This window comes from Heterobasidion irregulare (genome assembly GCF_000320585.1).
Source record: "Heterobasidion irregulare TC 32-1 unplaced genomic scaffold scaffold_11, whole genome shotgun sequence".
NCBI lineage: Eukaryota > Fungi > Basidiomycota > Agaricomycetes > Russulales > Bondarzewiaceae > Heterobasidion > Heterobasidion irregulare.
Window position 1 is genome coordinate 1,513,160 of NW_009258207.1, and position 15,993 is coordinate 1,529,152.

Here is a 15,993-nt window from a genome sequence, read left to right on the forward strand (position 1 = left end):
CCCGTTCTCGAGAACACACCCCGCATCCCCACCACCACCTCGTCCGACACACCGCCCGTCGTCCTCTCTCCAGGCCCCAACATCTCACAGCGCTGCAGACCCGCCCGCAGCGCCCTGCAGCGGCCTCCCGAGTCTTCTGCACCCTTCGACGGCGACGCGCCCCTTATCGCGTCCTCCCACCCGCCTATCTCTCTAAATTTTACAGCTTCCATCTCGCATTATATAACCGGGCCCATCCCGCCGTACGCACCTTCTCCTCCATACCACCTCCACGTCGTCCCCTTCCTCCCTTTTGTCTCTCTCTCTCTCTTCTGTCCTTCTTTTATATCGTCCGCCCCCTTTTCCGGCTTCTTTCTATACCTCTTCTGCCACTCAAATATCCCCTGTGAATGTCCGCTCAGACTCACCCTCTTGATGCCGCCATCTCCCCTGTAGCCCGCGCCATGGACTCCCTGCCACCTCCCGCGTCGCTCAACCCAGCCGACACGCTCACGCCACCGCCCCCTAGCGCGACCGCTCTCTCCGCCGCAGGCGCAAACCGCCCCGCAGGCGGCACCGCCCGCGCCTCGGGCATCAAAACTCCCCGCAAGGTCCAATGGGCCGCCGATACCCAGCAAACCCTGACCGCCCAGCCCTCGAGCTCCTCCATCCACGAGCTCGACGAGCACGGCCTCGACGTGCGTGTTTTTTTTTTGTTTTCCGCGTCGCGCCCCCTTTTTTTTTTACCCGGCCCCTGACGACCCTCCCTTTGTACTCGCCCCGGTTCTGTTGTGCAGCCCGCCGCATTTCAAAGCCTCACGCATGCCCTCGAACAACACCGCTTCACCTCCGTCTCCCCCAACCCTCTCTCCAACACCGGCACCGGCGGCTACTTCAACAGCAACCCCCACCCCCACCAAAGCCACCACCACAGCCAGAGCCATGGCCACGGCCACCACGGCCACCACCACCACGCCGTCCCCCCACTGCCCCCCTTACACATCGCCTCCCCCTCCTCCACGAACATCAGCGCCGCCTCCACCCCCGGCGGCTCGTCCCCGCAATACGACGTCCCAGGCGAGAACTACATCGACCGCGACGAGCGCGCGGGGCTCCCCGGCCGCAACGCAGAGCGCTACTCCCACGCGCGCGCAGCCAAGGTCGTCGGCGCACACAAGAGCGGCCTGTTCGGCTTCGGCGCGCTCAGGTTCGGCGCGCAGGGCCGCAGGAAGCACAGGCGCGCGCGCTCGCGGGACGCGTCGAGCGACGTCGAGGCGGGCGCGGAGACGCCGAATGCGGCCCCGCGGCGCCCGCTGGGGTCCGGCGTGCTCTCGGCGCTGCTCACGCTGTACGACAGCCCGCACGCGGACGCGAACTCCGAGGCGTCGTCCCCCGTGCGCCGCTCGTTCGAGGAGCGCGAGCGCGAGCGCGATCGGGACCGCGGGCGCAGCCGCGAGCGGCCGACGTTCTCGCGCGGGTTTTCGTTCGAGACGCTCGGCCGCTCGTTCACCTCCTCGAGCCTTGGCTCGCTCGCGTCGACGGCGCGCTCGCCGGGCGGCGTGGGCGGCGGGCCCGAGGGCGGTGGCGGCGGCGGCGGCGGCGGCGGAGGTGGAGGTGGTGGTGGAGGGCGCGGGAGCGGGTCGTCGATCTATCGCGGATTCGGGCTCGGCGACTCGCGGCCCGCGCAGACGCGGAGCGCGGCGGGCGTGTTTGGCCCGCTGATCGCGTCGACGGGGAACATCGCGGGCGTCGCCGCGCCCGGCGCGACGATGATCGCGCCCAACGTGAAGCGGCCCGGGTACCATCTCTCCAGGCGAGTCTCCCTCCCGCTCCTCATTCGCGGCCGCTAACGCCCGCGCCGCGCATCGCCAGGTACTCGCTCGAGAGCAACATGCCGTCGCGCGCGCGCACGCCGGCAAAGGCGCTCCCGCGCCCGCGCAGCATGCACTTTGAGACGCTCGCGCAGGCCCAGGCGGCGGGGACGGACTCGCAGCCGTCCTCGTTCGAGACGGCGTCCGCGGGCACCGCGACGCCGCTGATGGGGCACCACTACCACCACGCGCACCCGGGCGGCGGCGGGTCGTCTGTGTTCCCGAGCGCGACGGGCCGCCAGAAGTGGACGGACGTGCTGAAGGACCTGCCGAAGCGCGGCTGGACGGCGTCGCGCGCGGGCACGCCGTCGACGCCGGGCACGGAGACGGAGGCGGAGGATTATTGGAGCGAGAAGATGGACGAGAGGAAGAGGGAGCGGAAGCGGAAGCGGAAGAAGGCGGAGATCTACGTGCGTCGCGGTTTCGCTGCCGGGCCCGTCGCGCGTGTTCGCTCACCCACTTGCTCGCCCTTTTTCGTCGTGGTGCAGATCACGCGCCATGTGGCGGAGATCATCCAGCGGCAGGAGTTCATCCTCAAGCTCGCGCGCGCGATGATGATGTTCGGGGGGCCGACGCATAGGCTGCAGGCGCAGATGCAGTCGACGGCGCGCGTGCTCGACATCGAGCTCTCGTGCATGTACCTCCCGGACGTGATGCTCATCTCGTTCGACGACGCGGCGACGAGCACGTCCAACATCAAGTTCATCCGCCAGAGCTCCGCGCTCGACATCGGCAAGCTGCAGGAGGCGCACAAGCTGTACTGGAAGGTGCGCGCGAGCGAGCGCTGGGAGCGACGGGGTGCTGACTTGGATCGTTCGTTTTGTTTGTTTTTGTGGGTAGGTCATTCACGACGATATATCGGTGAAAGACGCGTCTGCGGCGCTGGACGAGCTCATGCGCCGCAAGCCGCTGTACAACGTGTGGCAGATCATCTTCTTCGGCGGTATGGCCTCCGCCTCCATCTGCAGCGTCAGCTTCAAGGGCTCGTTCATCGACTGCCTCGCCTCGTTCCCCCTCGGCGCCCTCCTCGTGTCCATCCAGCTTCTCTCCGTCCGTAACGAACTGTATTCTAACGTATTCGAGTGCGTCCCGCCTTTGACATCTGGACCGATGCGTGTTGCGTGCTTTGGGCTGACGTGCTCGTTCGTTTAGAATCACCGTTGCCACTCTGCTCAGCTTCTTGTCGGCCGCGCTCGCGTCCACACACCATTTCTGCTACTCTGCCATCGCTTCTAGCTCCGTCGTGCTCATCCTTCCCGTGCGCCGCCATTTCACTTCGTCCGAGAGCCTTTAACCTGACCACGTGGATCTACAGGGTTTCATCGTGCTCTGCGGCAGCCTCGAGCTCATGTCGCGCAACATCGTCTCCGGCGCCGTCAGACTGTGCTTCGCCTGTGTCTATTCGCTCTTCCTCGGATTCGGCCTCGCCATCGGCGCCGAAGTATACCAGAAGATAACGAAAAAATCGATCGTCGGGCCGGAGGACTATAATTGCGTGCAGAGCCACTCGAGCGATATCTGGTATCAGAGCACGCCCTCGCTCTGGTGGAGTGCGTGTTTTTGCTTGCCCTTGCGGCGTTTCTGCGCGACACGAGGCTGATATGTCCGGCTTTGTTCTCGTTTTTTAATTTTGATTTTGATTTGGCAGCGTTCCTCACGGTGCCGATGTTCTCGCTATTCCTGAGCCTGCGGAACCAGGCGCCGTGGAATCGAAAAGAGCTGTTCATGCTCGTCATCATCTCGTGCGTCGGCTGGGTCACGAACCACTTTACCGGGACGAAGTTCAGTGGGCAGAACGACATCAGCGCCGCCGTCGGGTACGTCTGCCTCGCCCCGCTTTACTCCCGCTTTCCGAGTTGGCTCATCTCTCGGCCGCGGCCTCGGTCTCGTTAATTTATAGCGCGTTCGCGGTCGGCGTGGTGGCGAACGTGTATGGCAGGCTGTTTCGCGGGAACGCGTTCGTGGTCATGGTGCGTCGCGCTCGCGCTGATCCTCCCCCGTGGCGTGCGCGATCGACTGATAAGACACTCGCTTTTTCCCCCCTGCAGATCACCGGCATCCTGTTCCAGCTGCCGTCCGGCCTCGGCAACGGCGGCCTGCTCACGTTCGCGTCGCAGCAGACGTCGGGCGTGTCCACGTCCTACGTGTCCGGCTTCCAGACCGCGCTGCAGCTCATCTCGGTGTCCATCGGGCTCACCGTCGGCCTCGGCATCTCTCTCGTCCTCGTGCACCCCATCCAGTCGCGCAGGCGGCGCGGCGGCGTCTTCAGTCTCTGACCTATGCGCGCCGTCATCTCATCCCCTACATTTACACCTCTAGACGCTTATCTCTTGCTTCCATGTATCATGTCCTTATATGCTTGCGTCCCGTCCTTGTGCTTGTTTAGTTGTTTGTTTGCTTGCTTGCTTGTTTTTTGGCTTCATTCGTTTTGGGAACATCATGGACATTATGATCAATTTAACTCTCCCCACTTGTACACACCCCCCATCTCGCTCCGCCGCACCACGCCACGCCCCCAGCCCCGCCTTGACGCCTACGCCTTCTCACTGTCACGATCTGACGCCCGCGCCCTCCACATAGACATCATTTGCTTAGATAGATCTCGCTCGTTTTCCAGCTTCGCGATCGCCGGTTACGGTAATCGGCTACCTCGCGCACCTGTTCGTCTGTTCGGCGGGATGATATATATACGCGAACCCGTTCGATTCGTACGTGGCTTGTGAATAACGCTTTATTGTTACATCGTATCTTTCGTATTTAAAACACGCTAGACAACATGCAAACGACCGCGTTTGCGCTTAGATTCCTCGACTGACTCGGTTAATGTTCATTCATTCGTTCGTTCATTCGTTCATTCGGCTTCGCCTAATCCGTCCCTTCATGCACGTGGATCAAATATAGATCGGCAGGGTAGGGTTGAGGCCCTTCCAGTCGGGGCCCTCGACGAAGCCCTTCTCATCGATGAGGAAGTCCTGGAACGGAAGGAAAGAGCGTGTCGGTCAGGATCTGCGCGGTCCGCGAGTGAGTAGATACTGCAACGCACCAGAGGCGCTTCCACCAGCGAGCCGCGCACGCGCGCGAGTCCGTCCTTGACCCGGTCCAGAGGGACGCCGGGCGCGACGTGGCCGGTCTTGACCTTGGGCACGTAGTTCTGCGTTTGCGAGAGCACCATCAGATCGATTCCGCGTGTTTTCCAACGGGTGCGAGATCACGTACGTCGTACGCGTTCCAGTCGCGGACCAGGTTGGTGGGCACCGGGCGGAAGATCTCGGTGAAGATCTCCCTGTTCTGACGCGCGGTGGTGCACCACAGGTCGATCGTCTCCTGGGCGAGCGGGTCCGCGACCGTCCGGTCCTCGTCGGTGTCGAGCTCGTCGTCGTTCGGGTGCGGCGCCGCGCGCATGAACGAGGTGACCTGGGGCTCCCGGTGCTCGCAGAGCTCCGCGCGGATAAGCCCGAGATGCTCTGCGCGATATGAATTAAGGCACGCGTTTGGACATGCGGGAAAGGGGGCGACTCACGGCGGTAGAGCTTTCGCCGGAGGGAGGCGGCAAAGCGGCTTGCGACGTAAGGCTCTCCATCCATCGTGGTCTCGATGGTATCGTCGTCTTCCACGACGAGCGCGATCTCAGAGTCGCCATCGCCCTAAAAACCCGGGGGACTGGTTAACAGATAACAGAAAAAGGGTCGCCGGAGCGGTACGTGCCCTTTGACTGCGGTCGTTGAGGTTCGCGGAACCCATCTAGTAGCGGCCCAAAACGTGTCAGGACCGACCGTGCACATGGGTGGCAACTAATGAGATCTCACGATAACGCGCCGGTCGTCTACAATCATCAGCTTCGTGTGGATGTACGACAGCTCTGAGACGTAACTAGACGGCCATCAGCTCCACAGTTCATCTGCCTTATCGCAAGGGGAGGGGACTGCTTACGCGTTGAGCTCCTCTTCTTCTGTTCCGAGCCATTTCTCGTCGCGCAGACCCGTGTTGTCTTGAAGTGCATGCTGGACGACGGTATCGGAAACGTCCTCGTCGCCGCGGATCTGCTCTGATGCACGTTCGAACCGCTCGATGATCTCGACCGCCTCCGATTTCGACTCGGGCAAGGGGAACTTCTCCGTCTTGACAGGGGTTTTGTCGCTTACAACGATCCCCTCAGAGGTGGCCTCGGGCATCTTGATGGTCACTTCCTTGGGGACATCAGCGTCCGCCGAGTCACCAACCCACTGGCGGGCGAGTGCCACTTGCGCAGCGTTGAACTTGACACCGCTGATTTCTTCCATTCTCTCGATGTATCCTGTGCGAGCTTAGTCCGAAGCAATGGCGGATAAGAACGAGGCAAGACCCACCCGCCGGCGCGTTGATGCGATCATAGACGCGAAGGTGGTAGAATCGGATGTAATCCATCCTGTGCGATGCTCGAGTCGACATGGTGTAGGCTGACCAGATGGAAACACGCACGGTTCGTATCCTGCCTTGCGGATCTCTTCGTAGATGCTGTTTCCGCCGCGGTTGATCGTGCGGTACTGGGCCGCCATGATTGTCTTGAGTGATGTCTCGGACTTCACGTCGCCAGAGAATGCGGGAACCTCAGGGATAACCACGACCACCTTGCAGCCGCATATATGAGCAAATGCAGAAACAGGTGTACCAATCAAACCTGCCTTGAATTTCCTGCCATCGCGAGCAGCTCTGACAATACGTTCCACGAGAGCCGCGGCAATTTGGTTCTTGACAGGGCCCTCTTCCTTCGTGTTGGAGATGCTATGCAGAACGTCAGCTAAACGCTATCATTATACCAGATGTAAGTCTGACAAGAATTGGTTTTCTAAGACATTGTCAAGTCATCTCAATTACATTCTCCCAAGAGAAAGCGGTAAACATACCGATGTAGATGAAGTGGTTTGCCTCGCGGATGAGTTGAATGTCTATAGAATATCAGGTATACTCACATAGCTTATAGAGGGGACCTACAAGCATTCTGGATGCTGTGCTCCGTGAGCACGCCGTGGCTCCAGTCGGAGACACTCCGCACGACCTGCACGCGGCAGTTGCCGTGGGGCGGGCGGGCGTAGTTGTGGTCCTCGTAATCTTCCCCTTCAGGTAGGTGGAAGCGTTGCTTGAAGTGTTTGCCCATTTGATGCCATCGTTCACGGTGAGGGTGACCTGTATAGAAGTGAGATGTTCATGATGTGGCCCGAATAAATGAGGTTGATTGACGCACGGACGACAGCTTCGTTCGGAGACACTTCCACATTGTGAGGGAGAGCGAGCCAGTCATAGCGACTGTAACACATGTTGGTACTGGAAGCCTCAACCGTCTTGAACGTCACTTACACATCATCCTTGTACTAAAACAAAATATTAGAATGATCAAGAGTCAGTGGCATGAATAGGTGATGCACTGACCTTCCTAGTCTTAACCTCGTTCCAACGTTCTACGAAGTGTTGTACAATATCCAAAACAACAGGCCCCGCAAGAGTCATATGAACCTGCGCAAGACTGAGATCGACAAAAGCAAACTACTAGAAGTCATGAACACCTACATCGTGCCAGGGCATCCTCGGGCTTTCAGCGACCGAGATAGTGCCGCTCACGTAGTTGTACACGTCCTGGAAATCCGAGATGCGCGCATTGTTGTAGTCCTGGCCAGGGAATAGCGTCTTGGAGAAATTGGTCGGGTGAGCGTCCGCCAGCGGGTGGTAGTTAGTGTCCCAGCGCCCGAAACATATGTCAAGGCCGCCAATGCAAGCCCGATGGTTATCTACGACCACGACCTATAGCAGTGGTTAAATATGGTGTGGCATCGGCAACGGAATGAAGTTGACCTTTTCGTGGTGAGACCAGAACTCGACATTATCTGGGGTGAAACATGAGTTTATGGATCTGGGGCATGGGGCTATAGTGGGACCATCAAACCTTTGGACCCGATGTGATCAGGGTGCCGCATGCAAGCAATGTTGGGATGAAGAGCCTCTAAAGCTTTCTGCAGACGCGGATTCTTCTTTCAGTCAACATTCAAATAGAAATCGTGAGTAGCTTACCTTGGTGTGAGAGGAGCTCATGCTCATGGTTTGGGTAACCTGGTGCCTATGAGAATTTGGGTGCGATGCGAACAGACTCAGTGTACCTCCTTATAGACCACACAATAAACCTTAACGCCTTGCTCGGCTTTGCGTTTCAAAATTCGATCCAATCGCCATTTCTCATTGTACGCCGGGGGGCGGCGGAGGTACAGTTCTGGAGTAAGCCACCAATCCTAACAAGCACGATCAGTTTCTCGCGCAACGCAACAATAATCAGGGACGTACTAGGATGAAGATACACTCCCTCGCGCTCTCAAGCATCTCCGAAAGTGCGTAGAAATAATCATGCCCATCGATGTGCCTTTCGAACAACTCGTGAATGGAGAAAAAGTATATAAATCCCTGTAGACGGACCATTTGACAAAGTTCTGAGCTCGCTCGTCGGCGAAGCTGTCGAAACGATGAGAAGCGTTGATTTCGGCTCTGATCTCGTCGTGCATTTTCTCATGGGGATCATTATGGCGGCCTAGATATCAAATCAGACAAAGAGGCCAACGATTCGCGTGCGAACTGTGCCATACGATTGGGATTGACCAGGCCTGTCAAGCGAAATATAAGCCCGCGCGCCCTGAAACAATGCAAGACGCGAAGACGTACCGATGATGGTATCTTCAGTGCGTTTAATCCCCTCGGGAATGCGCTCGATGAGGTTGGAGAGGAAAGCCATGGTGGTCGTGAGCAAGGGAAAAGTGTGGTCATCATTCCCCTTTTTTGTTAGCTGTGTCCATGATCGCTTGAGACACTTGGCGCGCAAGCTGAATCTTGCTGCCGGTTGCCATCTAGGGCTTATCGGGACGATGTCATGCTTATCGTCTCATCTCAGCCTTGTCATCCGCAGGTCTCATAGCCTCGTCTATGAATGAACTATGGTTTGCAAAGCACGCGTACAGCTTCCCCGAGATAGACAAGCTATTGCACACCAATGGTCAAGCTTGGGGAGATGGCATGAGGGGGCTTATAATAAGACATCGGGTGCTGAAATTAGCACGCGTATAAATAGGCAAAATCATACACGAGCTTCGATACATGCAGGGTCTACATGTAGGCACCAGAGGACACGAGTAGGAGCAAGCCACCGTGACACGCTCCATATCGTCCTTCGAAGCTATACAAGAAATGCTCGCCACCGAGGACCCAAAGAGCACAGCATCAGGAATGGCTTGACAGAAGGAGGCAGTGGAAGATGTCGGTCGGTGGCCTTCGGCCTGGAGCACAAGGAGGGCACAAGGAGGGTATCATAGATAGAATAATACAAGCAGGCATATGAAGAGTCATCGCGTTCCCAGAACCAAACTGAATGTCAGTCCATCGAGTTGCTCGGACTCGCGTACCAAAGTAAGTAGATACATCCCTCACCCTCCTGAGGCCTGAGCAGCCACTAACCCCTAACCATCAATGGCCAACACGTCACTCAAACCGCGTGTGGCTCCTCGTAAGACAACGTGCCTGCACTCCCAGCTGGGCTCCCGTTATTGCTCCCACGTCCGTGCGAGCCACGCAACGCAGTTGTCCTCGGGGCAAGACCGATGGCGTCATCATACTCGCCGAGAGACTTGCGACGGGTAATTCGATACCCTTCCACGCCAAAAGCCTGCCCAAAATCGCGTTTTGGCTCCTCGATTTCTGGGCCATGTGAGCGATTCCTCGGTTGATGGGTCACGGTTGTAGCATAGAACGATAACGAGGAAAGGATCTCGCGCGCAAAGTCAACTGCGTGACGGGTCAGCCACTAAACGCCCATCATAAGCTTTGAGACACGCACTATAATTGATACTGCAGCACTCTGAGTTAGATGTGATGTGACACATAGTATACACGGCGCACCTGTCCCATAGTGGCCTGAAAATGCCAGTGTGAGCACCACCCTTGGTGGTGTACTCGTTCCACGTGTATGCCCACATCATGAAAGCCGCGAAGAAAATCATCTGTCCGTTGGTTAAAAAGATGAGGCGAGAACGCTGCGGTAGTATACTGACCTCTATGCACGTGGCGAGGGCATTAAGGCCGTCGGAGATATTGGTCGCAGTCCAGTACTGTGTGCCTGTATACAGAGCAGATGAGAAGCCGACTAAGATCGAGGGCATGCTGTTTCAACGTGCCGTGAATCACGCGGCCCTCCAAGGCGCTGAACTGCGCAAAGACGTCAGGTACCTGAATAGGTAGAAAAAGAAACAGACTTACCACGAAGGATTGGTAAAACGTGAACATCACGATCAACTTGATGGACAAGAATTTGGACAGCGGACGACGACCTTTCAGCTCCTCTTTCGTGAGCCCGTAGAAGAGGATAAGCCCATACAAAGCAACACTGCGAATGTTGAGGGACAAGCATGCTGTGAAGAATACGACGCTCCCACCTGATGCTGACGAAGTCTATGGCATCCAGATAAACTTTTGCGAAGTGCACGTTATAGGAGCCAGATTCGCATAGAACTTTGTATTTTTCGCAGATGATTCCGGCGATGGAGACCGCTTCACCGAAGAGTTCAGTGTGGCACGAGATACATCATTCCACACAAAAACTCACCAGGCCGCACGATGACATACTGGAGGACCGACCACTGAACAGAAATATGAACTAGGTCACAAAAGGGGGAGCGCATAGTGGCTCGAACGCACTTTGACAGTATACATGAAGTATGCCTATTTCTAAGTGAGCAAGATCACAGGAGGCCTTGTAATTGCAGCTCGCACCTTTGTCGGTCTATACCTCCAGCAGCAGAACTAGATCAAGTAGGGGGTCGTTAGAATTGAGCGAGGCCGAATGCAAAATTACGCACCGGCAGAGGTAGGGGGGATTTGTCTTTACGAGCAATCGCATTCTCAGCAGAATGGCCTACGGCTGTGGAAGCTACGTATTCGATGAGGAGTAGGCTGGTAAAGATGCAGGTCGGTACAACACACTAGGAACAAGGGAAACAAGCATACAGGAAAGCGCTAATCGTGACAGCCTTTCAAGAGAACATGTCAGTCAATTTCACGAGTATATGAACACTGAAAATGACCTCGTAGACTGGAAAGATATCGTTGTTCACGAGTCAGCGACGAGTGGGATCAAGAAGAGAGCATGCCACGCACCAACTTCGATGAGAGAGTAATAAGTGTAATCCCGGAAGTAACGATAGGAAAAGAATGAGATGATGGCGTAAACCGGTGGCATGTACAAAATTCGGATGCTGGAAGACCGTTAGCCATTTGACTTTCAATAATGGGAGAAGGGTCTAGTCACATCTGCCGCTGCTCTGCTGGATTGTTGTAATTCCTGGATGCAGCGTGAGAGGCCATCACCACGAATATCGGTGGATTCTGCACTCACCGACAGTGCATCATTACACTAACGAATGAGATAATTACAGTCTGGGCGAGTCAACATCGGCTTTCATGGGTGAAGAATGGACATACTAGAATAGAGCACCCTCCAGCAATGGCCCATCCTATCCGGTGGCTATCCCAATCTATCCCGTTTTCATCCCAGAAACCCGATTGATCCACGGCCTGGGTGTTCTCCGCAGTGCAAACAGGCATAGTTGAGTCGTCTAAGATACAGAGAATCGATGGGACGTCCGGAGAGCTGAATATACAGCTGTAATGTGATGACTTCTTCCAGAGAAAAAACGCGTAAAGGGATGAGAACAAAGGAGCGGGGTGACTTAAGTGGCTGGCCAGTGCAAAGCGACGTTAACCGCTTGCTTACATAATCCTGTGTTAAGGGTCTTGTCAACCCGGAAGCTCAGCATCGAGTCTCGAACCATCAGGCGCTGGTGGGGAAACCCAAATAGCGAGGCTTTGCATGCTCATGGGCAATGCAATCCTTCCTCGTTGTATGGAACGCTAAATGCTGCACTGCTTGACAGCGATTTTGAGTGAATGTCTGTCGGATAGGTTGACACCTCAGCTATAGGTCCTATGTACCTGTCCTATGCTGCCTGTGCACTGCTGGGGAGCTGGCGCAGGCCGCAGCCTTGCTCATGGCATGAAGAACTGCCTCGAGGAAGAGGCGGTCACGGCTATCTTGATTCTCAAGATTCTCGGTCCCTTCGGCGCCGTGTTCGTGAGCACGATTTGAATGAAGCCGTGCATACTGTGGCCAAGGCGATGCAGCTCTGACTGAAACAGGTATGTTCATCGCTGATAGATGAGGGATTATTCCTCAGTATAGCGCCTTACTAAGTTGTCCCGGATGGTGATGGGGTCGCACAGGGTCGCACGGCAAGGTGTGTAAGTACCGACTTGGCTCGTTCGGTTTTATTGACCGGTCTTTTATTGACCTTCGGCGTTATGATCTAGCTTTATCTTAATAGCCGCCCATAAATAGGACATTTGCACAAGTTATCGACTAACCGCGAGTCGGATATAACTGGGCATGATCAGCAGCCCTTTCTGCTGGCGAGTGCACCTTTGATCTGAAGTCTTAATGAATACTGCTCTCAAAAACCGAGACTCCCTTCGGTAGCACAGTCATGATTCTTTAAAAGAGCTGGCGGCATTATATGGAGAAGGGTGCGTTCGACTAGCCACCATAAGACACTGGCAAAAAAATGTACTCATGTATAGTTCTTACGGATTCCAAAGTAGCGTAATCCTTCATAACTCGACCATCCACGAGTCGGAGACCTTGGCTAACCACGTTCCTCATGTTCCACACAGCCTTACATACTGTACACACACCCGGCCACATCCGCGCTTAATAGTCCTATCGAAGACATCAACATACTAGGCCCAGAGGTTCACGGAAGGGCATTCCGAAAGCCACCAAATATATTTTAACGTACACAGCATATATAAGATGAAGATATTCAAAGCTACAGTTGCAGAGGGTCATCGATGGAGGGTCAACCGAGTGTTTAGTAGGTCGGGGCAGGCGTTTGGCCCTGAAAAATAATGTCAGGATCTTGACGAGCTAATATCCACACGGTAGTTGCTTACCGGCCGAACAAGAGTCCAGCAATGGCTAGAGACCCAGACCCGGGCGTATCCAACCTCCATGTACACGAACATGTACTCCCACTTTCGACGGAATACATCCATGTTAGCTTTATCCGATAGTTCAGGATACTTGTCGCTCAGAGACCTCTCGAGGTCTTCGTTCCAGTTCTCTCTGAGCCGTCTAAATGATGGTGAAGCCAATTAGGCAGCTATGCCACAAGAATCAGAGTATACGCGTACCTCGCCCATTCCCGAAGACAGCGCGGATAATCTGACGCAATCATACAATAAGCACATAACCCGACGCGCAGAAAGAAAAGAAATGGCTCACTAGGTCCGAAGTCTTCAACGCTCTCGAGGCAGAAGCTTCGGCCCCAAGCATGTTCAAAGTCCTTGACCAGAGAAGTGGCACTGGGAGAGACGCCGTTGGGCCAGTGATACTTGCGGATGAAATCGTTTTTCCTGCAAGGCCCATGTCAGCATCATTCAATCTGGCTACTAACATTGGGTACGACTGACTGGTAGGGGGTGTACGCGGCCTCAGGGTATGTAGCACCAGTCAAAACGACGGCTGAACGCTCTTTTTTTAACGCCCGGTCGATCTGACGGAGATAGACCGGCATATACGTCCGTCCTACCACCTTCGAGACACACATCCGTCAAAGCGTTGTCCGACAAATTATGAAAGTTTGTAACGCTACTGACCTCAAGCATTTCCAGACTACAGAATGCGTCAAATTTACCTTCCCACTCGCGTGGCATGTTGCGATAATCTAGAAGATGAACGTGGATCCTGCTTTCCAGATCCGTACCCTTTATCTTTTGCTCAATGTACTTCTTCTGCTCCGTAGCAAGCGTCAAAGTGTCAACTGTGCATCCCATCTTAGCTGCCTGCACCCAACACTGTCAGCTTTCGCTGTACGTCGCGCCAAGGAAATGAAGACGCATACCGCGATGGCAACGCCACCCCACCCAGATCCCACCTCTAGCAGTCTGTCCCCTGGACGAAGTCGCGCCTTGGTCAGAATGTGCTGGATCTTGCGTGCCTGCGCCGTCTCAAGGTCCCCAGAGACGCGTTTTCCCTCGAGATCGCCACGAGGACCGCCCTCGGCGTCAGTCCAGATAGGTACAGAGTACTGCATCTCCTTGCTCAGAAATGCCTACGGCTGAATGTCAATGCGATAGCAAAATTCAACATAACTAGTACGAACCATGTAGAGATCATTCGAAGCTTCGTAACCGGCAGCCTATTTTGCTATCACTATGAGCAGCGGAATGAGACAAGGCGGTGAAGGCCACATACGTTCTCAATCGCCTTTGAGAGTCCATGGTTGAAGAATCTCATCATAAACATATTGATATAAGCACTGAGCTTATAGACTGGTGACTCGAGGGCGCGAAGAGTGTCTAGGTTATCTACATATAGCTGTGGGTGGATATACCGGTCAGCATCGATAGAACCAAGCCATAGATGGATACATGTACATTCAAAACTGCCTTTACGTCGGGGGACTTGAAATCTCCCGCCAAGTAGGCTTCGCCAACTGTGATCCATTACTCAGTACTGGTAATATGAATGATAAAATACCCACATCCGATATCATATGACAGGAAAAGACGAAGCCAGAAGTCTTCATTGAGAACACGGATCGAAGCCGCCGGGGGGACTCCATCCTCCCCAACACCGTCGACTCCGTAGGACGTGAGTCCAGTGTTGTCGTGGATCTCCAAACGTCCCTTCTTGATGCCTTTCTCGAGCGCATACTTTACACTAGAGCGGGCTTGGAAAGTCGAAAGATACTCAGCACATGTGAACAAAGCGGAGGATGCGGTACGATATGCTCACCGAGGTTCGTCATCCTAGTCCAGAATGAACTGCTGAGGTCCGGGACAGGGAGCGTGGCGTAGGCAGAGGAAAGCTTCATAGAGGTAGGCGCGCTGAATGCAGAAGATGCCGCTGAATGTGAGGAAGTCGGTGGACTCGACTTTTCTTATGTCTCCAGACAGTCTTATAACGACTTTGCTCTCTGCGTGTTCGATCGTCTGGACATGAACACTGGTCTAGCATCCAGAAACACCCAGAACAATGCAGGTTAGCGAGTCTCAGAAGAATTCCAGACATTCAGTCTTGACGTAGTGTGGTCGGATAGAACACTCTAAACACAAAAAGAGAATATTGCGCAAAGCGGCCGCAGCTGTTGAATAGTTTAGCACAAAGCAAATCCTGAGACAACATCACGACCTACATATGCTATGTGATCATGCAGAGAAAAAAAAAACACGAGACAACACCACGATCTAAAAATTCGTGGAACAATTTTAGTAACTCTATTCAATCCCAACAAACGGTACCTTTGACGCAAACTTAGTCGCTTTGTGATACGGCATTAGTCTTCAGAGATCGCTCGAGCAGTGATTAAAAAAGTATGTTAGGAAAGGTCGTGGCTATAGATAAAATTTGCAGATCTAATAGGATTATGCCGTCGCGGCATTGGCATCCGATACCGCCGTGGGCGAAGGTAAGAAGAACCCCTGAGTTATTGGTCCCAAAATAGCACCGTCGATTGAGATCGAAGATGTGTTGTCCAGCAAAGGCATAGTCATCCTACATGATACAAATTTTGTGTGCACCAATAATCTCAGTTCTTTATAATAGTCGACGCTCGTCATCGGTCACCTTATCTGAGAGACCGACCTAAGACCGACCCAAAATCAGCCCGCAGGGGTTCGAGGGGAGGAAACCTATTCAGTCATGCGCATCGGTCCTCCTTTTGAGACCATTCAACCCTCATGAGAGATCCTAGGAAAGCAAGGAGCGAGAAAGGACGATATGTTCAAAGAAAGCTAGTGATTTTAGAAGATCAAAGTTCGTAAAGTCAGCATGAAAAAGCAGAGTGCTATGGACGGCCAAAATGGTACACTCACCTGAGCTAGTGCAAGTGTCACATTCAGACTTACTGACGTTGAGACATAAGTGTATGGCCAAGGCCCAAGGGAGTGCTAAGACAGGATGGGTTAAACCCCGCGAAGGACACGTTTGAGTTGGAAGTTGTCCAGTCCCGATATTAACATTAGACCATCCGAAGTATGATATGGCTGGAATTGATCATAAAATATCACGAATCAAAAATTG

At 54.6% G+C, this 15,993-nt stretch overlaps 4 protein-coding genes across 4 annotated transcripts; 1 reads left to right on the top strand and 3 right to left on the bottom strand.

Annotated features, from left to right (window-relative positions):
* Nucleotides 1-443: 443 nt before the first annotated feature.
* HETIRDRAFT_156824 (uncharacterized protein) lies at nt 444-4,703 on the top strand (the record flags this gene model as incomplete). Its single annotated transcript, XM_009553431.1, has 10 exons — nt 444-677; nt 777-1,777; nt 1,852-2,260; nt 2,339-2,617; nt 2,691-2,932; nt 3,003-3,108; nt 3,166-3,400; nt 3,499-3,667; nt 3,751-3,820; nt 3,899-4,703. The coding sequence occupies 10 exons, from the start codon at nt 444-446 to the stop codon at nt 4,124-4,126; spliced, it is 2,973 nt and encodes a 990-aa protein (XP_009551726.1). The 3' UTR covers nt 4,127-4,703.
* On the bottom strand, nt 3,935-8,601 carry HETIRDRAFT_460931 (uncharacterized protein; the record flags this gene model as incomplete). Its single annotated transcript, XM_009553432.1, has 24 exons — nt 3,935-4,822; nt 4,894-5,001; nt 5,067-5,314; nt 5,371-5,494; nt 5,556-5,591; nt 5,657-5,720; nt 5,781-6,144; nt 6,197-6,255; nt 6,309-6,611; nt 6,663-6,675; nt 6,734-6,775; nt 6,822-7,013; nt 7,072-7,133; nt 7,185-7,198; nt 7,257-7,340; nt 7,395-7,625; nt 7,677-7,708; nt 7,768-7,834; nt 7,893-7,931; nt 7,979-8,107; nt 8,160-8,235; nt 8,289-8,400; nt 8,456-8,473; nt 8,532-8,601. The coding sequence occupies 24 exons, from the start codon at nt 8,599-8,601 to the stop codon at nt 4,742-4,744; spliced, it is 2,568 nt and encodes an 855-aa protein (XP_009551727.1). The 3' UTR covers nt 3,935-4,741.
* A 292-nt stretch (nt 8,602-8,893) lies between these two features.
* HETIRDRAFT_442143 (uncharacterized protein) lies at nt 8,894-11,766 on the bottom strand. The gene is made up of 16 exons (XM_009553433.1): nt 11,337-11,766; nt 11,251-11,291; nt 11,164-11,196; nt 11,013-11,110; nt 10,940-10,947; nt 10,863-10,885; nt 10,715-10,808; nt 10,629-10,658; nt 10,554-10,577; nt 10,462-10,495; nt 10,292-10,406; nt 10,116-10,242; nt 10,030-10,064; nt 9,911-9,971; nt 9,697-9,859; nt 8,894-9,644 (listed from the first exon to the last, which is right to left on the bottom strand). The coding sequence occupies exons 1-16, from the start codon at nt 11,457-11,459 to the stop codon at nt 9,346-9,348; spliced, it is 1,308 nt and encodes a 435-aa protein (XP_009551728.1). The 5' UTR covers nt 11,460-11,766; the 3' UTR covers nt 8,894-9,345.
* A 1,052-nt stretch (nt 11,767-12,818) lies between these two features.
* On the bottom strand, nt 12,819-14,642 carry HETIRDRAFT_52768 (cyclopropane-fatty-acyl-phospholipid synthase; the record flags this gene model as incomplete). Its single annotated transcript, XM_009552858.1, has 10 exons — nt 12,819-13,041; nt 13,101-13,131; nt 13,192-13,322; nt 13,380-13,501; nt 13,566-13,763; nt 13,811-14,020; nt 14,072-14,107; nt 14,164-14,286; nt 14,346-14,404; nt 14,453-14,642. Coding segments are annotated over 10 exons (1,323 nt in total), but the record flags the coding sequence as incomplete, so codon positions are not given.
* Nucleotides 14,643-15,993: the final 1,351 nt, after the last annotated feature.

Coding starts and splice junctions, on each gene's coding strand:
- HETIRDRAFT_442143 (XM_009553433.1), bottom strand. CDS start 11,459: ATGCCTGTTTGCACTGCGGAGAACACCCAGGCCGTGGATCAATCGGGT. Junction 10,659..10,714: donor AATCCCCCCTACCTCTGCCG/GTGCGTAATTTT, acceptor TACTTGATCTAG/TTCTGCTGCTGGAGGTATAG. Junction 10,578..10,628: donor GGAGGTATAGACCGACAAAG/GTGCGAGCTGCA, acceptor ACTTAGAAATAG/GCATACTTCATGTATACTGT.